General features: G+C 42.3%; 1 protein-coding gene across 1 annotated transcript in view; it reads left to right on the forward strand.

The window, feature by feature from the left end:
• Positions 1-8,618: 8,618 nt before the first annotated feature.
• Positions 8,619-23,941, forward strand: part of LOC111981966 (opioid-binding protein/cell adhesion molecule-like) — a 530,412-nt gene continuing 515,089 nt past the window's right edge. The window contains exon 1 of the mRNA XM_024013471.2: positions 8,619-8,895. Coding sequence (XP_023869239.1) covers positions 8,835-8,895 — 61 coding nt within the window. The 5' untranslated portion in view covers positions 8,619-8,834. The remainder of the gene's footprint in view (positions 8,896-23,941) is intronic.

The raw sequence follows: 23,941 nt of genomic DNA on the forward strand, positions 1-23,941 counted from the left end.
ATAAAGTTACGATTGGGGGAGTGCTGCAGAGATGGTTGTCCTTCTGGAAGGTTCTCCCATCTCCACAGAGGAACTCTGGAGCTCTGTCAGAGTGACCATTGGGTTCTTGGTCACCTCCCTGACCAAGGCCCTTCTCCCCCGATTCCTCAGTTTGGCTGGGCGGAGGCCACTGTGTTCTTGGGGACCTTCAATAATGCAGAAAGTTTTTGGTACCCTTCCCCAGATRTGTGTCTTGACGCAATCCTGTCTCTGAGCTCTACAGACAATTCCTTTGACATTATGGCTTGATAGTGCATGTCAGAGCAAAAAACAACTGTGGGACCTTATATAGACAGGTGTGTGCCTTTCCAAATCATGTCCAATCAATTGAATTTACCACAGGTGGTGTCACAACGTTCGTTATAGCGATGAGACCAAAGCGCAGCGTTATTTGAATACATCTTCTTTAATGAAGAAAGAACACTGAACGAACTATACAAAAACAATAAAACGAACGTGAAGCTATATCATAATAGTGCTGACACAGGCAACTAACCATAGACAATCACCCACGAAATACTCAAGGAATATGGCTGCCTAAATATGGTTCCCAATCAGAGACAAGGATAAACAGCTGCCTCTAATTGAGAACCAATCTAGGCAACCATAGACATACAAAATACCTAGACTAGTAACAACCCCATAAACATACAAAAACCCTAGACAGGGTAAAACACATATATCACCCTTGTCACACCCTGACCTAAGCACAAATAATAAAGAAAACAAAGAATATTAAGGTCAGGGCGTGACAGGTGGACTCAAATCAAGTTGTAGAAACATCTCAAGGATGATCAATGGAAACAGGATGCACTTATGTAAATAAGGTATTTCAGTAAAAAAAATACAAAATAGCTTTTTCATTATGGGGTATTGTGTGTAGATTGATGATGATTTTTTAAATGTATTCAATTCATTATAGAATAAGGCTGTAACGTAACAAAATGTGTAAAAAGTCAAAGGGTCTGAATGCTTTCCGAATGCACTGTAGCCCCTCTAGTAATTTACCCTTCACTAAGACCCACCTCCCTCTTGGGTACTATTGCAACCTCGGTCAACATGTTCCAGGCATTTCAGGAATCACAAGAGTAAGTACCCCATTTAAACAATTTGATTTTGGATGAAAACAGTTTTTGCAATACCCTCAATGGCTTTCATGCATTTAAAACCTGAGCTTGTTGGAGGTGTCAGACTCGACAACAGTTGCTATCCATTGGAGCGCTGCGATTGGTTGCCCCAAATTCTGGGGCGGGGCTTAATGTAGGGTCAATTTAATAGTATGTATAAAACAGCACATTTTCTCTCTGTCACATGGCAAAAAATAAATAATCCCCCCACCCCCTTTAGGAACACCTGCTCTTTCTATGACAAAGACTGACCAGATGAATCCAAGTGAAAGCTATAATCCCTTATTGATGTCATCTGTTAAATCCACTTCAATCAGTGTAGATGAAGGGGAGGAGACAGATTAATGAAGGATTTTTAAGCCTTGAGATAATTGAGACATGAATTGTGTTTGTGCCATTCAGAGGGTGAATGGGTAGAACACAATATTTAAGTGCCTTTGAACGGGGTATGGTAGTAGGTGCCAGGTGCATCAAGAATGGTCCACCACCCAAAGGACATCCAGCCAACTTGGCACAACTGTGTGAAGCATTGGAGTCAACATGGGCCAGCATCCCTGTGGAACGCTTTCAACGTCTTGTATATTCCGTGCCCTGACAAATTGAGGCTGTTCCAAGGGCAAACGGGGTACAATTCAATATTAGGAAACTGTTCATAATGTCTGGTTCACTCAGTGTATATTTTTGTTGGGTTGGGCTGGGACCTTGCTCGGACCTAGCAGGGCCCCGTGAAACTGTTCTATGCCACTGTTTACATACTGTTCTCCACTAACACAAGTAAACTCAGGAAAAGAGCAAAGCTGTTTTTGAGCTGAAGGGTTATAAGTAGGTCCATAAATGCTGAGTATACACTACATGACCAAAAGTATGTGAACACCTGCTTGTTGAAAATCTCATTTCAAAATCATGGGCATTAATATGGAGTTTGTCTCCCTTTGCTGCTATAACAGCCTCTGGGAAGGCTTTCCACTAGATGTTGGAACATTGCTGCAGGGACTGAATTGCTTCCATTCAGCCACAAGAGCATTAGTGAGGTCGGGCACTGATGTTGGGCGATTAGTTCCGGCTCGCAGTTGGTGTTCCAATTCATAGCAAAGGTGTTCGATGGGGTTTAGGTAAGGGCTCAGTGCAGGCCAGTCAAGTTCTTCCACACTAATCTCGAAAAACCATTTCTGCATGGACCTCAATTTGTGCACTCGGGCATTGTCATGCTGCAACAGGAAAGGGCCTTCCCCAAACTGTTTCCACAAAGGTGGAAGCACAGAATCGTCTATAATGTCATTGTATGCTGTAGCGTAAATATTTCCCTTCAATGGAACTAATGGGCCAAGCGCAAAAAACAGCCCCAGACCAAACTTTACAGTTGCCACTATGCATTGGGGCAGGTAATGTTCTCCTGGAATCCGCCAAACCCAGATATACAGTGGGGCAAAAAAGTATTTAGTCAGTCACCAATTGTGCAAGTTCTCCCACTTAAAAAGATGAGAGAGGCCTGTAATTTTCATCATAGGTACACTTCAACTATGACGGACAAAATGAGAAAAAAGAAATCCAGAAAATCACATTGTAGGATTTTTTATGAATTTATTTGCAAATTATGGTGGAAAATAAGTATTTGGTCANTATGGCTGCCTAAATATGGTTCCCAATCAGAGACAAGGATAAACAGCTGCCTCTAATTGAGAACCAATCTAGGCAACCATAGACATACAAAATACTTAGACTAGTAACAACCCCATAAACATACAAAAACCCTAGACAGGGTAAAACACATAAATCACCCTTGTCACACCCTGACCTAAGCACAAATAATAAAGAAAACAAAGAATATTAAGGTCAGGGCTTGACAGGTGGACTCAAATCAGATTTTGGTTGTAATACAGACCTTTTATGAACTGAATTGTTGGACAGGTGGCGTCCTGTGATGGTGCCATGTTGAAAGTCACTGAGCTCTTCAGTAAGGCCATTCTACTGCCAATGTTTGTCTATGGAGATTGCATGGCTGTTTGCTCGGGGGGGAATAGGTTTTGTCGTGCCCTCTTCACGACTGTCTTGGTTTGCTTGGGCCATGTTAGTTTGTTGGTGATGTGCACGCCAAGGAACTTGAAGCTTTCAACCTGCTCCACTACTGCCCCGTCGATGACAATGGGGGCGTGCTCGGTCCTCCTTTTTCTGTAGTCCACATTCATCTCCTTTGTCTTGATCACATTGAGAGAGAAGTTGTTGTCCATGCACCACACGGTCAGGTCTTTGACCTCCTCCCTATAGGCTGTCTCGTCGTTGTCGATGATCAGGCCTACCACTGTTGTGTCATCGGCAAACTTAATGACGGTGTTGGAGTCATGCTTGGCCGTGCAGTCATGAGTGAACAGGGAGTACAGGAGGGAACTGAGCACGAACCCCTGAGGGGCACCCGTGTTGAGGATCAGCGTTGCGAATGTGTTGTTACTTACCTTTACCATCTGGGGGTAGCGCGTCAGGAAGTCCAGGATCCAGTTGCAGAGGGAGGTGTTTAGTCCCAGGGTCCTTAGCTTAGTGATGAGCTTTGAAGGCACTATGGTGTGGAATGCTGAGCTGTAGTCAATGAACAAGATCAGTTTAGTCCTGAACCCTTATGTGAAAAAGTAAGTCCCTGTGATAAACTCTGCAGATTCTATTGACATAAATCTGATTTTGAAGTAAGAAAGTAAATATTTTGACCAAATGTGTCTTTGTGATGGCATGAACTGCTTCATAGTTCCATTCACAAAACTTATAGCAAGTTAATAACTAGTCTGTGTAGAGATATTTCATGCAAGTTAGTAATGCTAACAGTTTTTGGTTGTATGGCATATGTCATGTGACTCTGTACAGATTCTGCAAAGAGAGAAAGAAGCTACTGGAGAAGGGGTCGAGAGAGCTTCCTCGTGTATTATTTATGCCCACTGCTCTCCAGCCCACCTCTCCAGCTGCCTCCCAGCCCACCTCTCCAGCTGCCTCCCAGCCCACCTCTCCAGCTGCCTCCCAGCCCACCTCTCCAACCACTTCACAGGGCACCACCCCGCATGTACAGTATCAGGCTGTGGCTGGGAAACACCTGATTACTCTTCTGATTTTAACCCAGTTGATGTACGCCCCTTCCAAAAAGCAGGGCCTTGGAAAATTACAACAAGGGGTAGGAAGAGGAGAACAACTGTGATTTTGGTGGATAAACCTGTCAAGCAGGCATTGGAAGAAGTGCATCAAAAGTTAAGCACTCAACAACAACAAAAATTGCCCTGCCTTAAAAAACAGCTGGAAAGAAGCAAGCCAAGACAAACCACACTGAACAACAACAAAAACTGTCCTACTCAAGAAAAAAGCCAAAACAAAGCAGACTGAACCATAAGATTCCGATTCCTCCAACAAGGAAAACTTCTGCATTGTGTACATGGAGCACTTTAACAATTCCAAGTCCAAGGAGGTCTGGGTGCAGTYCTGGGAATGCATATTATGGGCCCACCAAGCCTGTACCCCAGGACAGCCAAACAGTACCACTGTCACAACTGTGGTACTGAATGTGAACATGTCCAACATTCAGTGACACACAGACACACACCACAAACATCCAGGTGTTTAGTTTAGCCTAGTTGTCGTTTGGTTGAGAAAGACCATTTAGTGGAGGGTAAATTTATTAATTTATACATTTTTCTGCCAAACAAAATGTTAAACATGGCAATGTTGCTCTCATGGTCTCAATAAAGGCATCCAATAATTAGTTGAATGTCATGATTTATGCACTTTTTCATTATTTTACAATTCACCCCACTGTTACAACTAACCCAGACCATGGGGTAAATTGTAACACTTCACTCCTTGTATTTAAGACAACACTATGCATTTACAGTTTGATTTACATACACTGCTCAAAAAAATAAAGGGAACACTTAAACAACACAATGTAACTCCAAGTCAATCACACTTCTATGAAATCAAACTGTCCACTTAGGAAGCAACACTGATTGACAATAAATTTCACATGCTGTTGTGCAAATGGAATAGACAAAAGGTTGGAATACAGGGGAATTTAGCAGACACCCCAAAAAAGGAGTGATTCTGCAGGTGGTGACCCAGACATTCTCAGTTCCTATGCTTCCTGGCTGATGTGGGGTCACTTGAATGCTGGCGGTGCCTTCACTCTAGTGGTAGCATGAGACGGAGTCTACAACCCACACAGATGGCTCAGGTAGTGCAGTTCATCCAGGATGCACATCAATTGCAGCTTTGTGGCAAAAAGGTGCTTGTTGCTTGTCAGCGTAGTGTCCAGAGCATGGAGGCGCTACCAGGAGACAGGCCAGTTATCAGGAGACGTGGAGGAGGCCGTAGGAGGGCAACCAACCGCAGCAGGACCCACCTCCGCCTTGTGCAAGGAGGTGCACTGCCAAGAGCCCTGCAAAATGTACCTCCAGCAGGCCACAAATTGCATGTGTCAGCATATGGTCACAAGGGGTCTGAGGATCTCATCTCAGTACCTAATGGCAGTCAGGCTACCTCTGGCGAGCACATGGAGGGCTGTGCGGCCCAACAAAGAAATCCACCCCACACCATGACTGACCCACCGCCAAACCGGTTCACTGCTGGAGGAGTTTGCAGGCAGCACGAACGTTCTCCACGCGCTTTCCAGACTCTGCACGCCTGTCCACATGCTCATTGGCTAGTGGAACCTGCTTCATCTGAAGAGCACAGGCGCCAGTTGGGCGAATTGTGCAATCTTGGTTGTCCTGTGCAGTGGCAATCGTCCTGCACGGTTGCTGGCTTGTAAGACAACCCCACCTGTGGACGTCGGGCCCTCATACCACCTCATGGAGTCTGTTCTGGCCGTTGAGCAGACACATGCACATTGTTGGCTTACTGGAGGTCATGCAGGCTTTGCAGTTGCACCTTGCCTGGCACAACAGGCGGAGGTACAGTCCTGCTGCTGGGTGTGCCTCCTACGGCCTCCTCCACGTCTCTGATTACTTGTCCTGCTCCTGGTAGCGCTCCATCCTGGACACTACGCTGACAGACACAGCAAACCTTGTTGCCACAGCTTCCATTGATTGTGCCCATGCCTCTGGATGAACTGTTGGGCTTGCACTTACCGACCACTTTGTGGTGTAGACTCCGCTCATAGTTACACTTAGATGAGAGCCACCGCAGCATTTCAAAAGGGACCAAAACATTCAGCCAGGAAGCATGAGGAACTTGAGAAGGGTCTGTGGTCACCACCTGCGAATCACTCTGGGGGGGTCTTGCTTAATGCGTTGAATTCCACCTTCTTATTTCCAGCCACAGCATGGTAATTTAGTGTTCCAACATGTGTGCTTCCTAATTGGACAGTTTGATTTCACAGAAGTGTGATTGACTTGGAGTTACATTGTGTTGTTTAAGTGTTCCCTTTATTTTTTTGAGCAGTGTATATAATAACCACGCCAATTTGTAAAGGACATATGTATATTGTTTGTATCAAGTTTTGAATACACTACCATAAATGATCTCTGAGAAACTGACGAAAAGGTGAAACTTGTTACCATCCCCAGTCTCCCCTAGTGGTGCAAGGGTCAGCTGCTCCTGCAATTGCTATTAACCCATCTGCAACCGCCCACATATGTGATGAAGTGAAAAACTGATGCCATCACCCGACCCTAACCGACAAATATAGAAAATGCGCTGTACTGTAGGCTACAGTCAGAGACTGCAGAACGATTTTTTGACAAGGGGTGCAGGATATTCTTTTGCCTAATTTCGATATGTTTCTGTTAATAATTTCTGAAATTTTGGCAGGCTATTTGTTAGTCAACTTGTCTATAATTAAATACATGCAGCTTCTCTTCCGTCATTTTATATGTTGCCACAGAAGACAAAATAAACATTTGCTCACCAGAATAATATTATAGAATAAATGATTCAAATTAGTTGACATCGGTAATGTTTTCTCTGTCATCTCTGTTTATTTCTTGGAGCAAATACGTTTAGGGAGCAGGGAGAAAATACAATAGGTTATAGACATACAGTCAGTGTCCAGATTTCAGMTTCCATTTAACCAATCTAAATAGGAGGCTACAGTTCCCTTGACGTGCCATATGGCTATTTGAAGTCACATCTTGTGACAGTCGAATTTGTATAGCACCTCACAACCATCACACGTATAGGCACTGCAATCATCATCCTCTTTTACCACTTCACCAAATCATTCTCAAATATGACTTTTCTGGACCTCTCTTCTCGTTGTTTTCAGCTCTCCGTATCGCAGCTTTCCTCTTATTAAATGAAACTCCGACATTGTCCTTTTTGCCTCAGTGTAACTACGTTAACTTTTTCTGCCTGTTCCCAAAAGCTTTTGGATGTATGCTATTTGGGGCGCGTAAAGTTAGGCCCCAAAGCTTAGGTTTACGCATTGATGCCAGATAGCCGAAAAATAATGAAAGAAAAACCTCAATGTAGCCTATAGATATATAGATTTTTATGTATTGGTTTTTCTTTATTCAACCCTACGGATACATATCCGTGGGGACTGCAGGTTATCAATCAGTTATGAGTCAACCTGCGCACCACTACCTGATAGTTCCTAAAAGAAAGCCAATAGCAAATTTGATCACATTTCTGTAGAGGTGTGGGAAGAATGTGGCAGTGACTTTTCCCAACAAATAATGCATGCCGCCTTATTGTGCCAAACACTGGCCGCGCATTCTGCATGATTGATTGTCCTTTAGAACAATTTAAAAGTAAATGCTACACTCTACACTTCTATGCAAAGTACGAATTGTTGTTCAATATTTTGTTTATCAATACATGATTGTGTTTCTATCTCCTGCCTTGGTAAGTATACTTTAGGCTCTGAAATGAAATAGGCTAGGCTATGATGTCGCGCTCCTAATATCGCACAGCATTTCTGTAACCTACCCATATTGTCACATAGGCTACTGTCTATGCTACCCGTCTATTTACTTTAGAGCATGCTTGGGTATTGAATGACCAATTAATCAATTTGTTGTGTATCCGCAATAATTTAAACCAATTATGTCAGCAAAGGAGAGACATGTCCTGCAATATGATTATGATTTAGGCATATAGGCTGTAATAAAAGTACAATAAATATTAGACGACATCCTGCTATGCGATCTACCAATGTCGAATGCATCTGTTTAATCATTACGCCTACGTTTGAATGTTTTTGCCTAAAATTATTATAATCCCCTGTCCATCAAACACCTCCCATTTCCCCCAAACGAACAATAAGCATATTTGCTTGCAATACAGCTGATAAACCTTCTAGAAGTTGTGCGGACGAATAGTGTGAGATTGGCGTGGAGATATGTACACTTCCCTTCAAGTTCAAAACTGATAAATACCAACCTTTGCGGGAAAACTGGRGCACACAAGATTTAGAGTATGTTTGTGCGCACGCACCTTTGATAAATGAGGCTCCTGGACAGCAGCGTCTTTGTAAGCCACTGGAAGCCTATCCAAGCAGCCTCTTACAAATCACGACCAATACATTAGTGAAGGAGGGACTTGGTACTGCTTGTGTTGGTGGCTGCTTTACAGTCAGAGGGACCCGGGACATAGTCTGGTACACTTCACTTTTCCCAGGATTTGCGTTTGTAGTAGCCTATATCCGAGCGACAACAACATCTTCTACTACTACACAGATAAACGACCCGTCAAATCACCATGAAGAATCCTATGTTCTGGGTTTTGCTGACCGGAATGACCATTCTTCTGATTCAACAAGGTAGGCTATTTTAATTTTGCTGGAGAAATGGCAGGTGCCATTAGTGTAATAGCTATTGCATTATCATGTAGCATATATTAGGTTAGCGCGCACCTCTTCTAGAGATGCGCGCGCTTTTTATATAGGCTATTGTAGAACCCTTACATATTGCGTGGATCCGAGATTTGACATCACATGCCAAAAAAAGTGGCAGCGTAGACCAAGCGATTAGTGTGGGACTTGACTGTCATGATGTTGGTGGCCTTAGTCATCAAGCAATTTCGAGGTTTGTCTCACTAGTATAGCTCCAAGTGCTTGTAAACCCAATTAAGGCTACATTATGAATATGTTCCCTATCATTGGTTCTCTGATGCAGCAATTCGTCCGTGTCTCTTGATGCACCTTGTGACTCTAACCGCCGAGCTTATTGACGCATTGTAAATTGCACTCTGACAGGAGGACTTTGCGTAAAGTTGATTAAGTATTAGTGGTTAATCCGCATCTACAACGTGTTCAGGCCATCGAAGTTAAGCCGTGTTAGCCCTCACAGGCAACCCCCGTGATTGGAAATGCGACATTTGCTATTGAGGGAGTATCCTAGCCTACTTTATTAGTGACATGTGGCATGCTTCTAATGTTTTCTCTGTAGGCCTAATTGTTGTGGGCAGCTTCACTGCATGTTTTTCTATTAGCCAACAAGTTGCTTCTTCACATAGTCCATATGTTTTAATATTTTTGTAAATACAGTAGAATCTTTTTACCTGGGGCGGTAGGTAGCCTAGAGAGTGTTTGGCCAGTAACGGAAAGAACGCTGGTTCAAATCCCCGAGCCGACTAGGTGAAAAATCGGTCGATATTCCCGTGAGCAAGGCACTTATCCCTAATCGGTCCTGCAAGTCCCTCTGGATAAGAGTATGGACTAAAATGGAAATGTTATAGACTCCATCAATCTAATTTAATCACCTGTCTTCTTATGCGCCATCATGAGAATGCCAAGGCAAGTGAGAATGGGACACATTAGGCAATGTAGYCTAGTGGATGAGCAGTTTGGTAATCTGTTTTTTTTTTGTAAGTGGCATACCGTATGTCACTTACACAAAAAAGAAGATTACCAAACTGCTCATCCACTAGCCTACATTGTCTAATGTATCCCATTCTCACTTGCCTTGGCATTCTCATGATGGCTCATTAGAGAGCCACAACAATGTGTAGAGGACAGGGATGTCCTTTGTGGAAAACAGCCCTATGACAATTTCCCCCTCCAACCACTCGGCTCTGTGTGTTGAGAATTGAGTGCATTAGATGAGCACAAGTGGCAAGGCTGTGCCTCGTTGTCTAGGAGGCTGAGCAAGCTTGTGTTTTCCTCCCCTCTACCCCCTCCCTCTTCCCCCTCCTCTCCCTTGAGCCTCTCTGTGTGGCTCCGAGGCAGATCTGTCCGAGCGTTGCCAGGATGCAGCACATATTCCTGTGGCGCTCCGGCCAAGATCCTCGCAGGTCCAGTCTATTGTGTCCCCCAGTCCTTCCACCAGCCTGCCTCAGCCAAAGGCGAGAATTATTGGTGGTTAAATCGAAATTTGGAGCAACAGCTGTTGTTCGACTTCCAACCGAGAGTGCGGGGGGGGTAAGCATTGTGAGGGTGTTAAGCTTCCCATGTGAAAAGACATGAAGATCCTTGCTGATGGGTAGAGTGTCCTTTTCTTATAACAAGGCTACTAAATAGAGATCACCTCCCCTGGCAAAATAMGCTGGCAAAATATGCTGTTTTAGTGCGCCCTCCCTGTGAAAAGTTTACATTTGTACATTTTAGCAGACGCTTTTATCCAGAGCGACTTAGGGTTAAATTAAGTGCCTGTCAGTCTATGCCCACTGTGCCCATCTCTTTGTACACAATGCACATAATACCTTATAGTGCTTTTGAAAAATTAATCAATGAGCATAACACACAGATGGAACACTATTACTAGCCAAATCTGACCAATCTGCATTGAAAAGTGATGTTTAAAATTTGACGAGAAAGAGGAACATGACCAATTCACATTGAAAAGTGAGGAAGTTATACAGTAGAACCCCAGAAATTACCTATTATTTTCCTTTGCTTTAAGTTGTGCAATTTTGTTGCAAGAAAGTGCCATCTTATTGGGTTCGCCCTCATTTTTCCAAAGTGACACTTCCCCTGTGCTTCCCAGCACAATATGTTATTAAGCAAATTAGGTGCAGATGAGGATCGTGAATAATTTACACCGGTTACTACCCAGATGTGAAATTGCCACTTTGCCCGTTTCATCAAAATAACAACAGGGCTTGCTCATTTCCTGAAGGCGCAAATTATAAGTGAGAGGTTTTTAGAGGTCATAGTTATAATAGTGGGACATTTGTCACTGTTGTTTGGGACAATTTATTGTCGCAGCATTACAGTATTATAGCACAGTATTTCAACACTCATACATGTTTGTAACTTGTTGATGTGCTTGTGCTCTGTAGACACTTCTTTGTCATTTAAATCCAATCATATATAATACTGTCTATTGAAACACCATCAGGTATGCATCAGAGATGGTCTGTAAACCCGATTGCATGATGAGCAACCTTGTCTGAGACCTGACTTGTGTTAGCTCCCCGAGTGAATGTCTAAGCTTTAGCTCAGGGAACTAACACAGTCTTGTGGCACGCAGGAGACAAACCCTGGTTGGTCACATATAGAATCTGATAATTATCAGGAAAAATATTCACAGTGCTTAGGCCTACCCTTAGGCATGACATTGACAATGCTATTGACTGCCATAAAACTCACTATTCAAATGGGATGTCGATATTTTATCAGTAAATAGCTAAGAAATATGATGTGAAAAGATTCCAAATATTTGCTTCTTGCAGCTTTTCCAAACCAAAGACATTTAATGAATTAACATAAACCCTTCACCTCAAATCCATATTAATTTACCGTGTGCACAAATTGCATTCTAAAGCCGTTAAATATGTCTTCGCGGGAATTTCAATGTGCTGAATTTGCCCCGTCCTTGTTGCAGTTGGCTCTGCGCTTTCTGGAAAGAAAAACATGCTGCACTGTCATTACGCCACATTATTGTTATTGTTATTATTTGTATTATTTTTTATTGTTTTTCCACAGCGCCCCACAAACAACACAAAACTCCCACTGTACAACACATTCCCCAAGGTGATCAACATATGGTTTSCCAATTTTGTTTTTTTTGTTTAAGTTTATAATATACACTGAACAAAAACTTAAACGCAACATGTAAAGTGTTGGTCCCATGTTTCATGTGCTGAAATAAAAGATCCCTGAAATGTTCCATACGCATAAAAAGCTTATTTCAATAAAATTTTGTGCACAAATGTATATACATCCCTGTTAGTGAGCATTTCTCCTTTGCCAAGATACTGCATCCATTTTATTTATTTAACTAGGCAAGTCAGTTAAGAACAKATTRTCTAARGGTATATAGCTAGATTGTTCATTTCAAATATAGTATCTGTGACCAATGATTCTCCTCAATTTCTTACTTTAGATCTGTTTCCCATTTTTTCCTTATAGGTTCTGAACCATCAGGTAGAGTMTCAATCAACCCTTGATATAACTTGGAAATCATCTTCTTTTGGTAATTCAAAAATATTTCTGAGTTGTAAGATAAGACAGATAAGATGACGSCGACAGATATGGCGCTCTGCTTCTAGCTCTTAAGCAACTTTGCAGTATTTCGTTTTTTTGTGTGTTATTGCTTACATTATTAGCCCAGAATTTGTTTTGTGTTATTACACACAGCGGGAAATACGTTTTGGATATCAGAGCGCCAGTAACTCACCAGCATTACAACCAGAAATAAAACTTTCCCAAATTGGATCCTATGTTCGTACCCCCCAGGGCAATTAAAATTATTCCAGAGGCTGCTCCAAAACACCCCTGGCGGAGACAAGATATTCGGAGTGGATTGTAGTCCGACTCAGGTGGCGTGCACACCCTCCACCACTTCTGTGTATATGACTRGGTAATGTTCAGTCTCTGGATAATAAAGTAGATGAGCTCAGGGTGAGGATCTCCTTCTAGATCGACACCAGGGATTGTAACATACTCTGTTTCACGGAAACATGGCTCTCTCTGGATATACTGTCCCCGTCCATTCAGCCATACTGCTTTTTGCTGCTCCCTTCCTATAGGCAGAAACTCAAACAGGAAGTACCCATGCTAAGGTCTATTCAATGCTGGTCTGACCAATCGGAATCCATGCTTCAAGATTGTTTTGATCACGCGGACTGGGATATGTTCCGGGTAGCCTCTGAGAATAACACCAGAAAGTGTATTGCGGATGTTGTTCCAATTGTGACTATTAAATCCTACTCAAATCAGAAACCATGGATAGATGGCAGCATCCGCGCAAAACTGAAAGCACGAACCACCTCATTTAACCATGGCAAGGTGACTAGGAATATGGTGGAATACAAACAGTGTAGTTATTCCCTCCGTAAGGTAATCAAACAGGCAAAACGTCAGTACAGAGACAAAGTGAAGTCGAAATTCAACGGCTCAGACACGAGACATATGTGGCAGGGTCTATAGACAATCACGGATTACAAAGGGAAAACCAGCCACGTCGSGAACACCGACGTCTTGCTCCCGGACAAGCTAAACACCTTCTTCGCCTGCTTTGAGYATAACACAGTGCCACTGTAATGGCCCACTCCCAAGGACTGTGGGCTCTGGTTCTCCATGGCCGACCTGAGTAAAACATTTAAACGTGTTAACCCTCACAAGGCTGCTGGTGCAGACTGCATCCCTAGCCACGTCCTCAGAGCATGCGCAGAAGAGCTGGCTGGAGTGTTTATGGASCATGCCCCTATTCACATCAGCGGGACCGCAGTGAAGAAGGTGGAAAGCTCCTCAGCGTACACATTACTGACGGCAAACTGAAAAACAGCTTCTATCTTAAGGTCGTCAGACTGTTAATAAATAGCCATCACTAGCCGGCTTCTAGCCGTTTACACAACCCTGCACCTTAGAGGCTGCTGCCTTATATACATAGACTTGGAATCACTGGCCACTTTAATAATGGAACACAAGCCACTTTAATAATGTTTAAATAATGTATATACTGTATTCTATTCTACTATATTTTTGTCAATTCCACTCCAACATTGCTCAATCGAATATTTATATTTCTTAATTCCATTATTTAATTTTTAGATGTGTGTATTGTTGTGAATCATTTTTAGATACTACCCCACTGTTAGATACTACTGCATTGTTGGAGCTAGGAACACAAGCATTTCACTACACCCGCAATAACATCTACTAAATATGTGTATGTGACCAACACAATTTGATATGATTTGTTTTTAAGTACTTAAAAAARTGACCTTGGATAATCCAAATCTTTTTTGTAATTGATTGAATAACAGTAGAGATCCTTCATAGTACACATGTTCAAAATTCATGATGCCACTTTGGAATCAAGARTTAAAGGTGTTGTCAACACTGGAGGTAAGGTGGGGTTATTCCAAATAGGGGTATCTGGCAATATCAATTCTCTCCACCTCATGAATTTATGTAAATTGTCCCAAATACGAATGGAATTGAGAATCATTGGATGGTCTGTTTTTTTCTTCAACACATTGGACCCAAATTGGTGAATATATTTGAGATCATAAGGTAAAACATGTATGGCTTTGATACTCCTCCATGCACAAGGATAGTCTGCTGTCCATTGTTTAAGTGAACGCAGTTGTGCAGCCCAGTAATACATCTTTACAAGAGGTAGTTCAAGACTTTCAGCTTTATAGGGTAAGTCTAAAACAGTCAAATTGACTCTTTAGATCTTTCCACTCCAAATAAAGTTGGAGAGCAGGCCGTTTATTTATTCAAAAAGTTGGTTGGAATTTAAACTGGCAGAGCCTGGAATAAATACATCAACCTTGGTAGTATATTAATTTTGATTATTTTGACCCTACTTAACATAGAAATAGGGAAAGATCTCCATCTCTGAACATCAGATTCAATTTGATCTAAAAGGAAAATGATAAAATGTATATGTCTCTTCCAGAATGGATGGTATCAGTACACCCAGATATWTCACATGTGTCTTTGTCCATTTCCACTTAAATTGACTTTCTAAARTTGAGAAGTCATAATTAGAAATGAGGAATTATTTTAGTTCTCCCAATTCACTTTGAATCCTGATACCGAACCATATGTGTCCAACAGTAGTCAAATAAAWTATAGAGAATGTTCTTGTTCAGATAAATAAAGTAAAATGACATCTGCATACAATGATATCACATGTTGATCACCAATCTCTATGCCCCAGATTGAGCCATGAGTTATAATTATTGACGCTAGGGGATCTGGCAAAGGAAATACATAACTAGACAAAGAGCATCCCTGTTTTGTCCCTCTTGATAACTTAAATGATTCAGAGATCTGTCAATWTGTTTGTATAGATGTTACAGGGATTTGTACAATAGCTCAATCCAGGAAAGAAATACAACACCAAAACCAAACTTGCCCATTCCACCCTATCAAATGCTTTTTAGCATCTATTGATACTGCCTCTTTTGGAGAGTTCGAGTTCTTAGTATGATGAATTATATGGAAAAACGGCTGAGGTTGATTGAAGACATCCTCTTCCGTATAAACCATTTTTGATCTGAGTAAATTTATTTTTGTATTACTGTTTCTATACAAAAAGCCAATACCATAGCAATGATTTTGTAATCCACATTCAAGAGGAATACTGGTTGGAAGGATCTGCATGACAATGGATCCTTATCTTCTTTTAAAGTAGGGTGATTATAGCCAAACAGTGACTGGGGAAGTACATTTTCTGTCAAGATGCTATGAGCATAAGTAACATAGGCTTTAGTAATTTGGGATGAAAGTGTCTATACAATTCCACTGGGAATCCATCAGTACCAGGAGATTTCCCATTTTGGAGATTATTGATGGCCTCCAACAATTCACCTGGGMTTTTTATCAATATACATTTTCTCTTGTTCACTTATTGGTAAAATGGCCTTAAGGAAATTGTCTATATCCTCCTTTGAACTTCTGTTTTTTGGATTGATACAGTTTGTGATAAAATGTTTTATTAAAGACTGAGCTGATTTCAGAAGGATCCATTGTTATGCTACCATCTGGGATTTGGATGGTTCATTCCTCTTCCTCTTTAATTTGCTAATAAATTAAAGGTGAATTTACACCTTGCTAAACGTAATGTTGCTTTGATTCCATGGCAGCAATCTCTGCAGATCAGGTGTTATATTCAAGCTTCAAAGTATCAACTGTTGAAGTGTGCTAGCATTTCTATCMAACTGTGTTTTCTTTCTAAGTTGTGAATTTTCTGTTCTAGTATTTCTAATTCGTTATGGTCTTCTTTTTCTTTGGGGAAGAMTAAGACATCATACAACCTCTCATATATTCTTTGAGAGCTTCGCAGACAACAGTTGGGCATACTAAATGATCAACATTTATTTCCTAAAGCATCCCGGAGTCGCCTCTAAACTGTTGACATTGGGACTGGTGTTTTGCAGGTACTATTTAATGAAGCTGCCAGTTGAGGACTTGTTAGGCGTTTGTTTCTCAAACTAGACACTCCAATGTACTTGTCCTCTTGCTCAGTTCTGCACCGGGGCCTCCCACTCCTCTATCTATTCTGGTTAGAGCCAGTTTGCGCTGTTCTGTGAAGGGAGTAGTACACAACGTTGTACGAGATCTTCAGTTTCTTGGCAATTTCTTGCATGGAATAGCCTTCATTTCTTAGAACAGGAATAGACTGACGAATTTCAGAAGAAAGTTCTTTGTTTCTGGCCATTTTGAGCCTATAATCGAACCCACAAATGCTGATGCTCCAGATACTCAACTAGTCTAAWGAYYGSCAGTTTTATTGCATCTGTAATCATCACAACAGTTTTCAGCTGTGCTAACATAATTGCAAAAGGGTTTTCTAATGATCAATTAGCCTTTTAAAATGATAAACTTGGATTAGCTAACACAACATGCCATTGGAACACAGGAGTGATGGTTGCTGATAAGGGGCCTCTGTACAGCTTTGTAGATATTCCATAYAAAAATCTGCCGTTTCCAGCTACAATAGTCATTTACAACATTAATAATGTCTACACTGTATTTCTAATCAATTTGATGTTATTTTAATGGACAAAAATGTATAAATGACCCCAAACTTATGAACGGTAGTGTCAAGTATTCAGCTCCTTTACTCAGTACTTTGTTGAAGCACCGTTGGCAGCGATTACAGCCTCGAGTCTTCTTGGGCATGACGCTACAAGCTTGGCACACCTGTATTTGGAGAGTTTCTCCCATTCTTCTCTGCAGATGCTCTCAAGCTCTTTCAGATTGAATGGGGAGGGTCGCTGCACAGCTATTTTCAGGTCTATCCAGAGATGTTTCATCGAGTTCAAGTCTGYGCTCTGGCTGGTTCACTCAAGGACATTCAGAGACTTGTCCTGAAGCCACTCCTGCATTGTCTTGGCTGTGTGCTTAGGGTTGTTGTCCTGTTGGAAGGTGAACCTTCGCCCCAGTCTGAGGTCCTGAACGCTACAGAGCAGATTTTCATCAAGGATCACTCTGTACTTTGCTCKGTTCATCATTACCTCGATCCTGACATGTCTCCCAGTCCCTGCTGCTGTAAAACATCTCCACACCATGATGCTGCCACCAKCATGCTTCACYGTAGGGARGGTGCCTGATTTCCTCCAGACATGACACTTGGCATTCAAAGTGTTCAATCTTGGTTTCATCAGACCAGATAATCTTGTTTCTCATGGTCTGAGAGTCCTTTAGGTGCCTTTTGGCAAACTCCAAGCAGGCTGTCATGTGCCTTTTACTGAGGAGTGGCTTCTGTCTGGCCACTCTACCATAAAGGCCTGATTGGTGGAGTGCTACAGAAATGGTTGTCCTTCAATTGTCATTTACCTCCAATCAAGTTATAGCTCAGAGTTATATCTCCAAGTTATAGCTCCAATCAAGTTATAGTCTGGCTCAGAGCCTGGGGAACATGGGCCGTGTGTGTGTGCCTGAGTCACCAGCACTATCTACCCCGTCGACCCCAACACCCTGCAGATTGCTGAGGTGGACAGAGGCACATACTGGCGCAACCCATTCAACAGCCTCGTTAGTCCACGGCAACTGGAGGAGTTTATTGTCATGGGTACTGACGTCATCAGGAACCAGAAGCTGGGGGCGGGAGCAGGCATAAGGTCCAATAAGCACATCCTGGCTGAGGTGTGAGTGRAGAAGACCTCAGAGATGGACACGGCTCAGCAGTACCACTGTCGCAACTACCTGGGCCAGCTGCTCYACATGACTTTGCCAATTCCAATGTTACTGACAAGTTTCTGAACAAGGTGAACCCTAGTCATATTCCTGACGTGGTGCTGATCAAGAAGAGCTACAACTGCAGCAAGAGGGTGAATGGCTACTATATTGTAGTAGCTACTATATTGTAATCACTACATCCTATGGATTTGGATACTGCTTTAAAGCAACTTTCTGCAGCATTAGTAAAGATGTGATCAATACATGTTGATGATTTCATTCCTGTGCTGTTTGTAACTAACCCTAGTACAGTGGATTGTGAAAGTATTCACCCCCTTGGAATTTTTACTATTTTGTTGCCTTACAAACTGGAATTAAAATTCATTTTTGGGGGGTTTGTATCATTTGATTTACACAACATGRCTACCACTTTGAAGATGCAAAATATTTTGTATTATGAAACAAACAAGAAATAAGACAAAAAAATGGAAAACTTGAGCGCGCGTAACTATTCACCCCCCAAAGTCAATACTTTGTAGAACCACCTTTTGCAGTAATTACAGCTGCAAGTCTCTTGGGGTTTGTCTCTATAAGCTTGGCACATCTAGCCACTGGAATTTTTGCCCATTCTTCAAAGATGAACTGATCCAGCTCCTTCAAGTTGGATGGGTTCCGCTTGTATACATCAATCTTTAAGTCATACCACAGATTCTCAATTGGATTGAGGTCTGGGCTTTGACTAAGCCATTCCAAGACATTTAATTGTTTCCCCTTAAATCCCCACCTCCCCACCTGTCACCAGCGTTAGGCGCATAATGACACTTACCTGCCCTATATATGTCACTCCCTTTGGTTTCTTCCCCAGTCGTCATTGTTCCTGTTCTATGTCGGTGCGCGTGTTTCTTGTTTTGTTCATTTATTAATTAAATGTATTCACTCCCTGAACTTGCTTCCAGACTCTCAGCGTACATCGTTACAACAGGACTAAGATCGAATCGTACTACACCGGCTCTAACACTCGTAAGATGTGGCTGTTACGGCTGTCGTCGGAATGAGACAAAGGTGGGCGTACATTTTGAATTTATTAAATTCCAAAAAAACAAGAAAGATAAACGACACGTAAAGTATTGTAGCGCTAAACCAGCAACTAACAAAAACAAGATCCCACAACAGAAAGTGGGAAAAAGGGCTGCCTAAGTATGATTKCCAATCAGAGACAACAATAGACAGCTGCCTTTGATTGGGAACCATACTCGGCCAAAAACAAAGAAAGACAACATAGAATGCRCACCACAAATCACACCCTGACCTAACCAAATAGAGAAATAAAACAGCTCTCTAAGGTCAGTGCGTGACAGTAGCAGTGCTTGCAAACCATTAGACTACAAAGAGAAGCACAGCCGAAAGCTGCCCAGTGACACGAACCTACCAGACGAGATAAACTACTTCTATGCTCGTTTCGAGGCAAATAACACTGAAACATGCATGAGAGCACCAGCTGTTCTGGGAAGACTGTGTGATCACGCTCTCCGCAGCCGATGTGAGTAAGACCTTTAAATAGGTCAACATTCACAAGGCTTCAGGGCCAGACGGATTACCAGGACGTGTACTGCAAGTATGCTCTGACCAACTGGCAAGTGTCTTCACTGACATGTTCAACCTATCCCTGTCCGAGTCTGTAATATCAACATGTTTTAAGCAGACCAACATAGTCCCAAGAACACTAAGGTAACGACTCGTAGCACTCAAGTCGGTAGCCATGAAGTGCTTTGAAAGGCTGGTAATGGCTCACATCAACACCATTATCCCAGAAACCCTAGACCCACTGCAATTTGCATATCGCCCTAATAGATCCACAGATGATGCAATCTCTATTGCACTCCACACTGCCCTTTCCCACCTGGACATAGCCATGAAGTGCTTTGAAAGGCTGGTAATGGCTCACATCAACACCATTATCCCAGAAACCCTAGACCCACTGCAATTTGCATATCGCCCTAATAGATCCACAGATGATGCAATCTCTATTGCACTCCACACTGCCCTTTCCCACCTGGACATAGCCATGAAGTGCTTTGAAAGGCTGGTAATGGCTCACATCAACACCATTATCCCAGAAACCCTAGACCCACTGCAATTTGCATATCMCCCTAATAGATCCACAGATGATGCAATCTCTATTGCACTCCACACTGCCCTTTCCCACCTGGACAAAAGGAACACCTATGTGAGAATGCTATTCATTGACTACAGCTCAGCGTTCAACACCATAGTGCCTTCAAAGCTCATCAATAAGCTAAGGACCCTGGGACTAAACACCTCCCTCTGCAACTGGATCCTACGACTTCCTGACGGGCCACCCCCAGGTAGTAAGGTTAGGTAACAACACATCCGCAACGCTAATCCTCAACTCAGGGGCCCCTCAGGGGTGCGTGCTCAGTCCCCTCCTGTACTCCCTGTTCCCTCATGAATGCACAGTCAGGCACGACTCTAACACCATCATTAAGTTTGCCGATGACAACKCTGGTAGGCCTGATCACCGACAACGACAAGACAGCCTATAGGGAGGAGGTCAGAGACCTGGCTGTGTGGTGCCAGAATAACKACCTCTCCCTCAACGTGATCAAAACAAAGGAGATGATTGTGGACTACAGGAAAAAGAGGYCCGAGCATGCATTCATTCTCATCGACAGGGCTGTAGTGGAGCAGGTTGAGAGCTTCAAGTTTGTTGGTGTCCACATCACCAACAAACTTACATGGTCCAAGCACACCAAGACAGTCGTGAAGAGGGCACGACAAAACCTATTCCCCCTCAGGAGACGGAAAAGATTTGGCATGTGTCCTCAGATCCTCAAAAGGTTTTATAGCTGCACCATCAAGAGCATCCTGACTGGTTGCATCACTGCCTGGTATGGCAGCTGCTCGGCCTCTGACCGCAAGTCACTACAGAGGGTAGTGCATACGGCCCAGTACATCACCGGGGCCAAGCTTCCTGCCATCCAGGATCTCTATACCAGGCGGTGTCAGAGGAAGGCCCTAAAAATMGTCAGACCCCAGCCACCCCAGTCATAGACTGTRCTCTCTGCTAACGCAAGGCAAGCGGTACCAGYYCGCCAAGTCTAGGTCCAAGAGGCTTCTAAACAGCTTCTACACCCAAGCCATAAGACTCCTGAACATCTAATCAAATGGCTACCCAGACTATTTTTATTTCTCCCCACCCCCTTTTTTTACACCACTGCTACTCTCTGTTATCATCTATGCATAATCACTTTAATAACTCTACCTACATGTACATATTACCTCAATAACCTCGACTAACTGGTGCTCTTGCACATTGACTCTTTACCGGTACCCCCCTGTATAWAGTGTCGCTATTGTTATTTTACTGCTGCTCTAATTACGTGTTACTTGTATTTCTTACTCTTATTCTTTTTTTAACTGCATTGTTGGTTAGGGTCTCGTGAGTAAGCATTTCACCTGTTGTATTCGGCACATGTGACAATTGTTAAATTTTTTTATTTGAAAATGACTGTAAAAACTGTTAATACCCCTTGGATTGATGAGGAATTGAAAAATTGGTTGAGAGGGATGAGGCAAAAGGTAGGGCAAATAAATCTGGCAGCACATTCGATTGGTWAACGTACTGCAAATTGAGTAAGCATGTGACTAAACTAAATAAAAAGAACAAGAAATTATTCTATGAAACAAAAATAATGGATATAAAGAATGATGGTAAAAAGCTTTGGAGCACTTAAAATAAAATCTTGGGCAAAAAGGCAAACTCCATCATTCATTGAATCAGATGAATCATTGGCAACATTAGCTAACTTAGGCATGACATGCCAGCAACAAAAGCTGACACTACACATCCAAGTATATCTGACAAAATTATGAAAGACAAGCATTGTACTTTTGAATTCTGTAAAGTGAGTGTGAAAGCGGTGAAAAAATATTGTTGTCTATCAATAATGACAAGCCACCGGGGTCTGACAACAAAGAGCTGCAGTTAGTGGCACAAAACCGTAAACCTCGGCTAAATCTTGTAATGAATGATTTGGAAATTGACTGAACTACTTGGAGTTCCCCTGGATTGTAAACTGTCATGGACAAAACATATTGATACAACAGTAGCTAAGCTCGCTAAGAAGTCTGTCCATAATAAAGCACTGCTCTGCCTTCTTAACAGCACTATTAACAAGGCAGTTCATACTGGCCCTAGTTTTGTCACACCTGGACTGCTATTCAATTGCGTGGTCAGGTGCCACAAAGAGGTACTTACAAATTACAATTGGCTCAGAACAGGGCAGCACAGCTGGCTATGCTGTATGGCATTTGAAATTCTTCCATTCCAGTTGTTACACAGATTTCGGGGAAATTCTATGAAACAAAGATTTGAATCTTTCAGTAATCTTTTTATCCGCTGTTCTCTGGAGCTTTTCTCTAGATTTTTTTTACATTATCAGATATTTTCTTAATCTGCTTGAACAGTTTGCCAGTGAGGATTTCTGTTATTAATGTCTCTAAACTCACTTTGTCAGCTACTCTGTGGAGATTTCTGGTATGACGACCGTGAGATAGTCAGGTGAAGGTGATCCGTTTGACATTCCCTTTCTTTACAAAAAATCTGCCTCTTGTATACATGTAGGAAAGAACTCGAATACAATAAATAACTGAAACGTTATGTTGGCAACTGCATGTTATGGCAAATATTAGATTGAGAAATAGAGACAAATAAACATAGCGAAACAACGTGACCATGGACCAAGTAGCTGGCGACAATACTTTCAATCACACAACATTTCAGGCTGCTAATAGTGATGGGGGAAAAATCGATACAGTTACATATCGGAACATTCTTTTTTAACAATATATCGTATCGTTTTGATAATATCGCAATATTATTTTTCCGCTAGTTGGCTGTAACTGTTTGGAACATCAAATCACAAAATCACAGTCGAATCGCAACACATATCTTATCGGCACCTAAGTATCGTGATAATATTGTATTGTGAGGTCCCTGGCAATACCCAGCCCTACAGTAGTTGCTAACAAACATTGTCAAGTTCAGTGGTGTGGTCACTTGGCGTGTGGTATGGTTTAGTAAAGCAGGAAGACTGATGAATAATCCATGCAGAGGACGACTTCAGAGCAGGCCATTCATGGGTTGTCATGTCAAAGGAATGCTCAATGGAGTTCTGCCATCCAGGACCTCTACACCAGGTGGTGACAGAGGAAGGCCCCACATTTTTCTTTCTCCAGCCACCCAAGCCATAGACTGTTCTGTCTGATATCGCATGGCGGTAGCCATAAGACTGCTAAATAACTAATCAAATGGCTACCTGCATTGACCATTGTTTGCACTAACTCTATACACACACACTGGACTCTACCCACACATACTTACACTGACACCCCAACACACACACACACACACACACACACGACACACACACATGCTTTCACACTCACCACATACTGTCTCTTATCTATCCTGTTGCCTAGTCACTTTACCACTACCTATATGTAATGTACAAACAGTGGTTCTTCCTGTAAAAGTTGCGTCATACTGCAGCACACCTTGCGGGCTGCCGCAGAATTCTATGGCACGTTATTTAATTGTCAGCCATTGTTGCCATGCTAGTTAGTGCTAGTTTGACCACCAGAGGGCATCTTTGAGACGCATTCTTCAATATTGGTGGTACTAGAGAATTTAAAACCTTTTTTTGTAACAACATAGTATATGGGATTGATTTTAAGAAATTGTGCTTAATTCATTTGATTAATA

This window comes from Salvelinus sp. IW2-2015, linkage group LG20 (assembly GCF_002910315.2).
Source record: "Salvelinus sp. IW2-2015 linkage group LG20, ASM291031v2, whole genome shotgun sequence".
Classification (NCBI taxonomy): Eukaryota; Metazoa; Chordata; class Actinopteri; order Salmoniformes; family Salmonidae; genus Salvelinus; species Salvelinus sp. IW2-2015.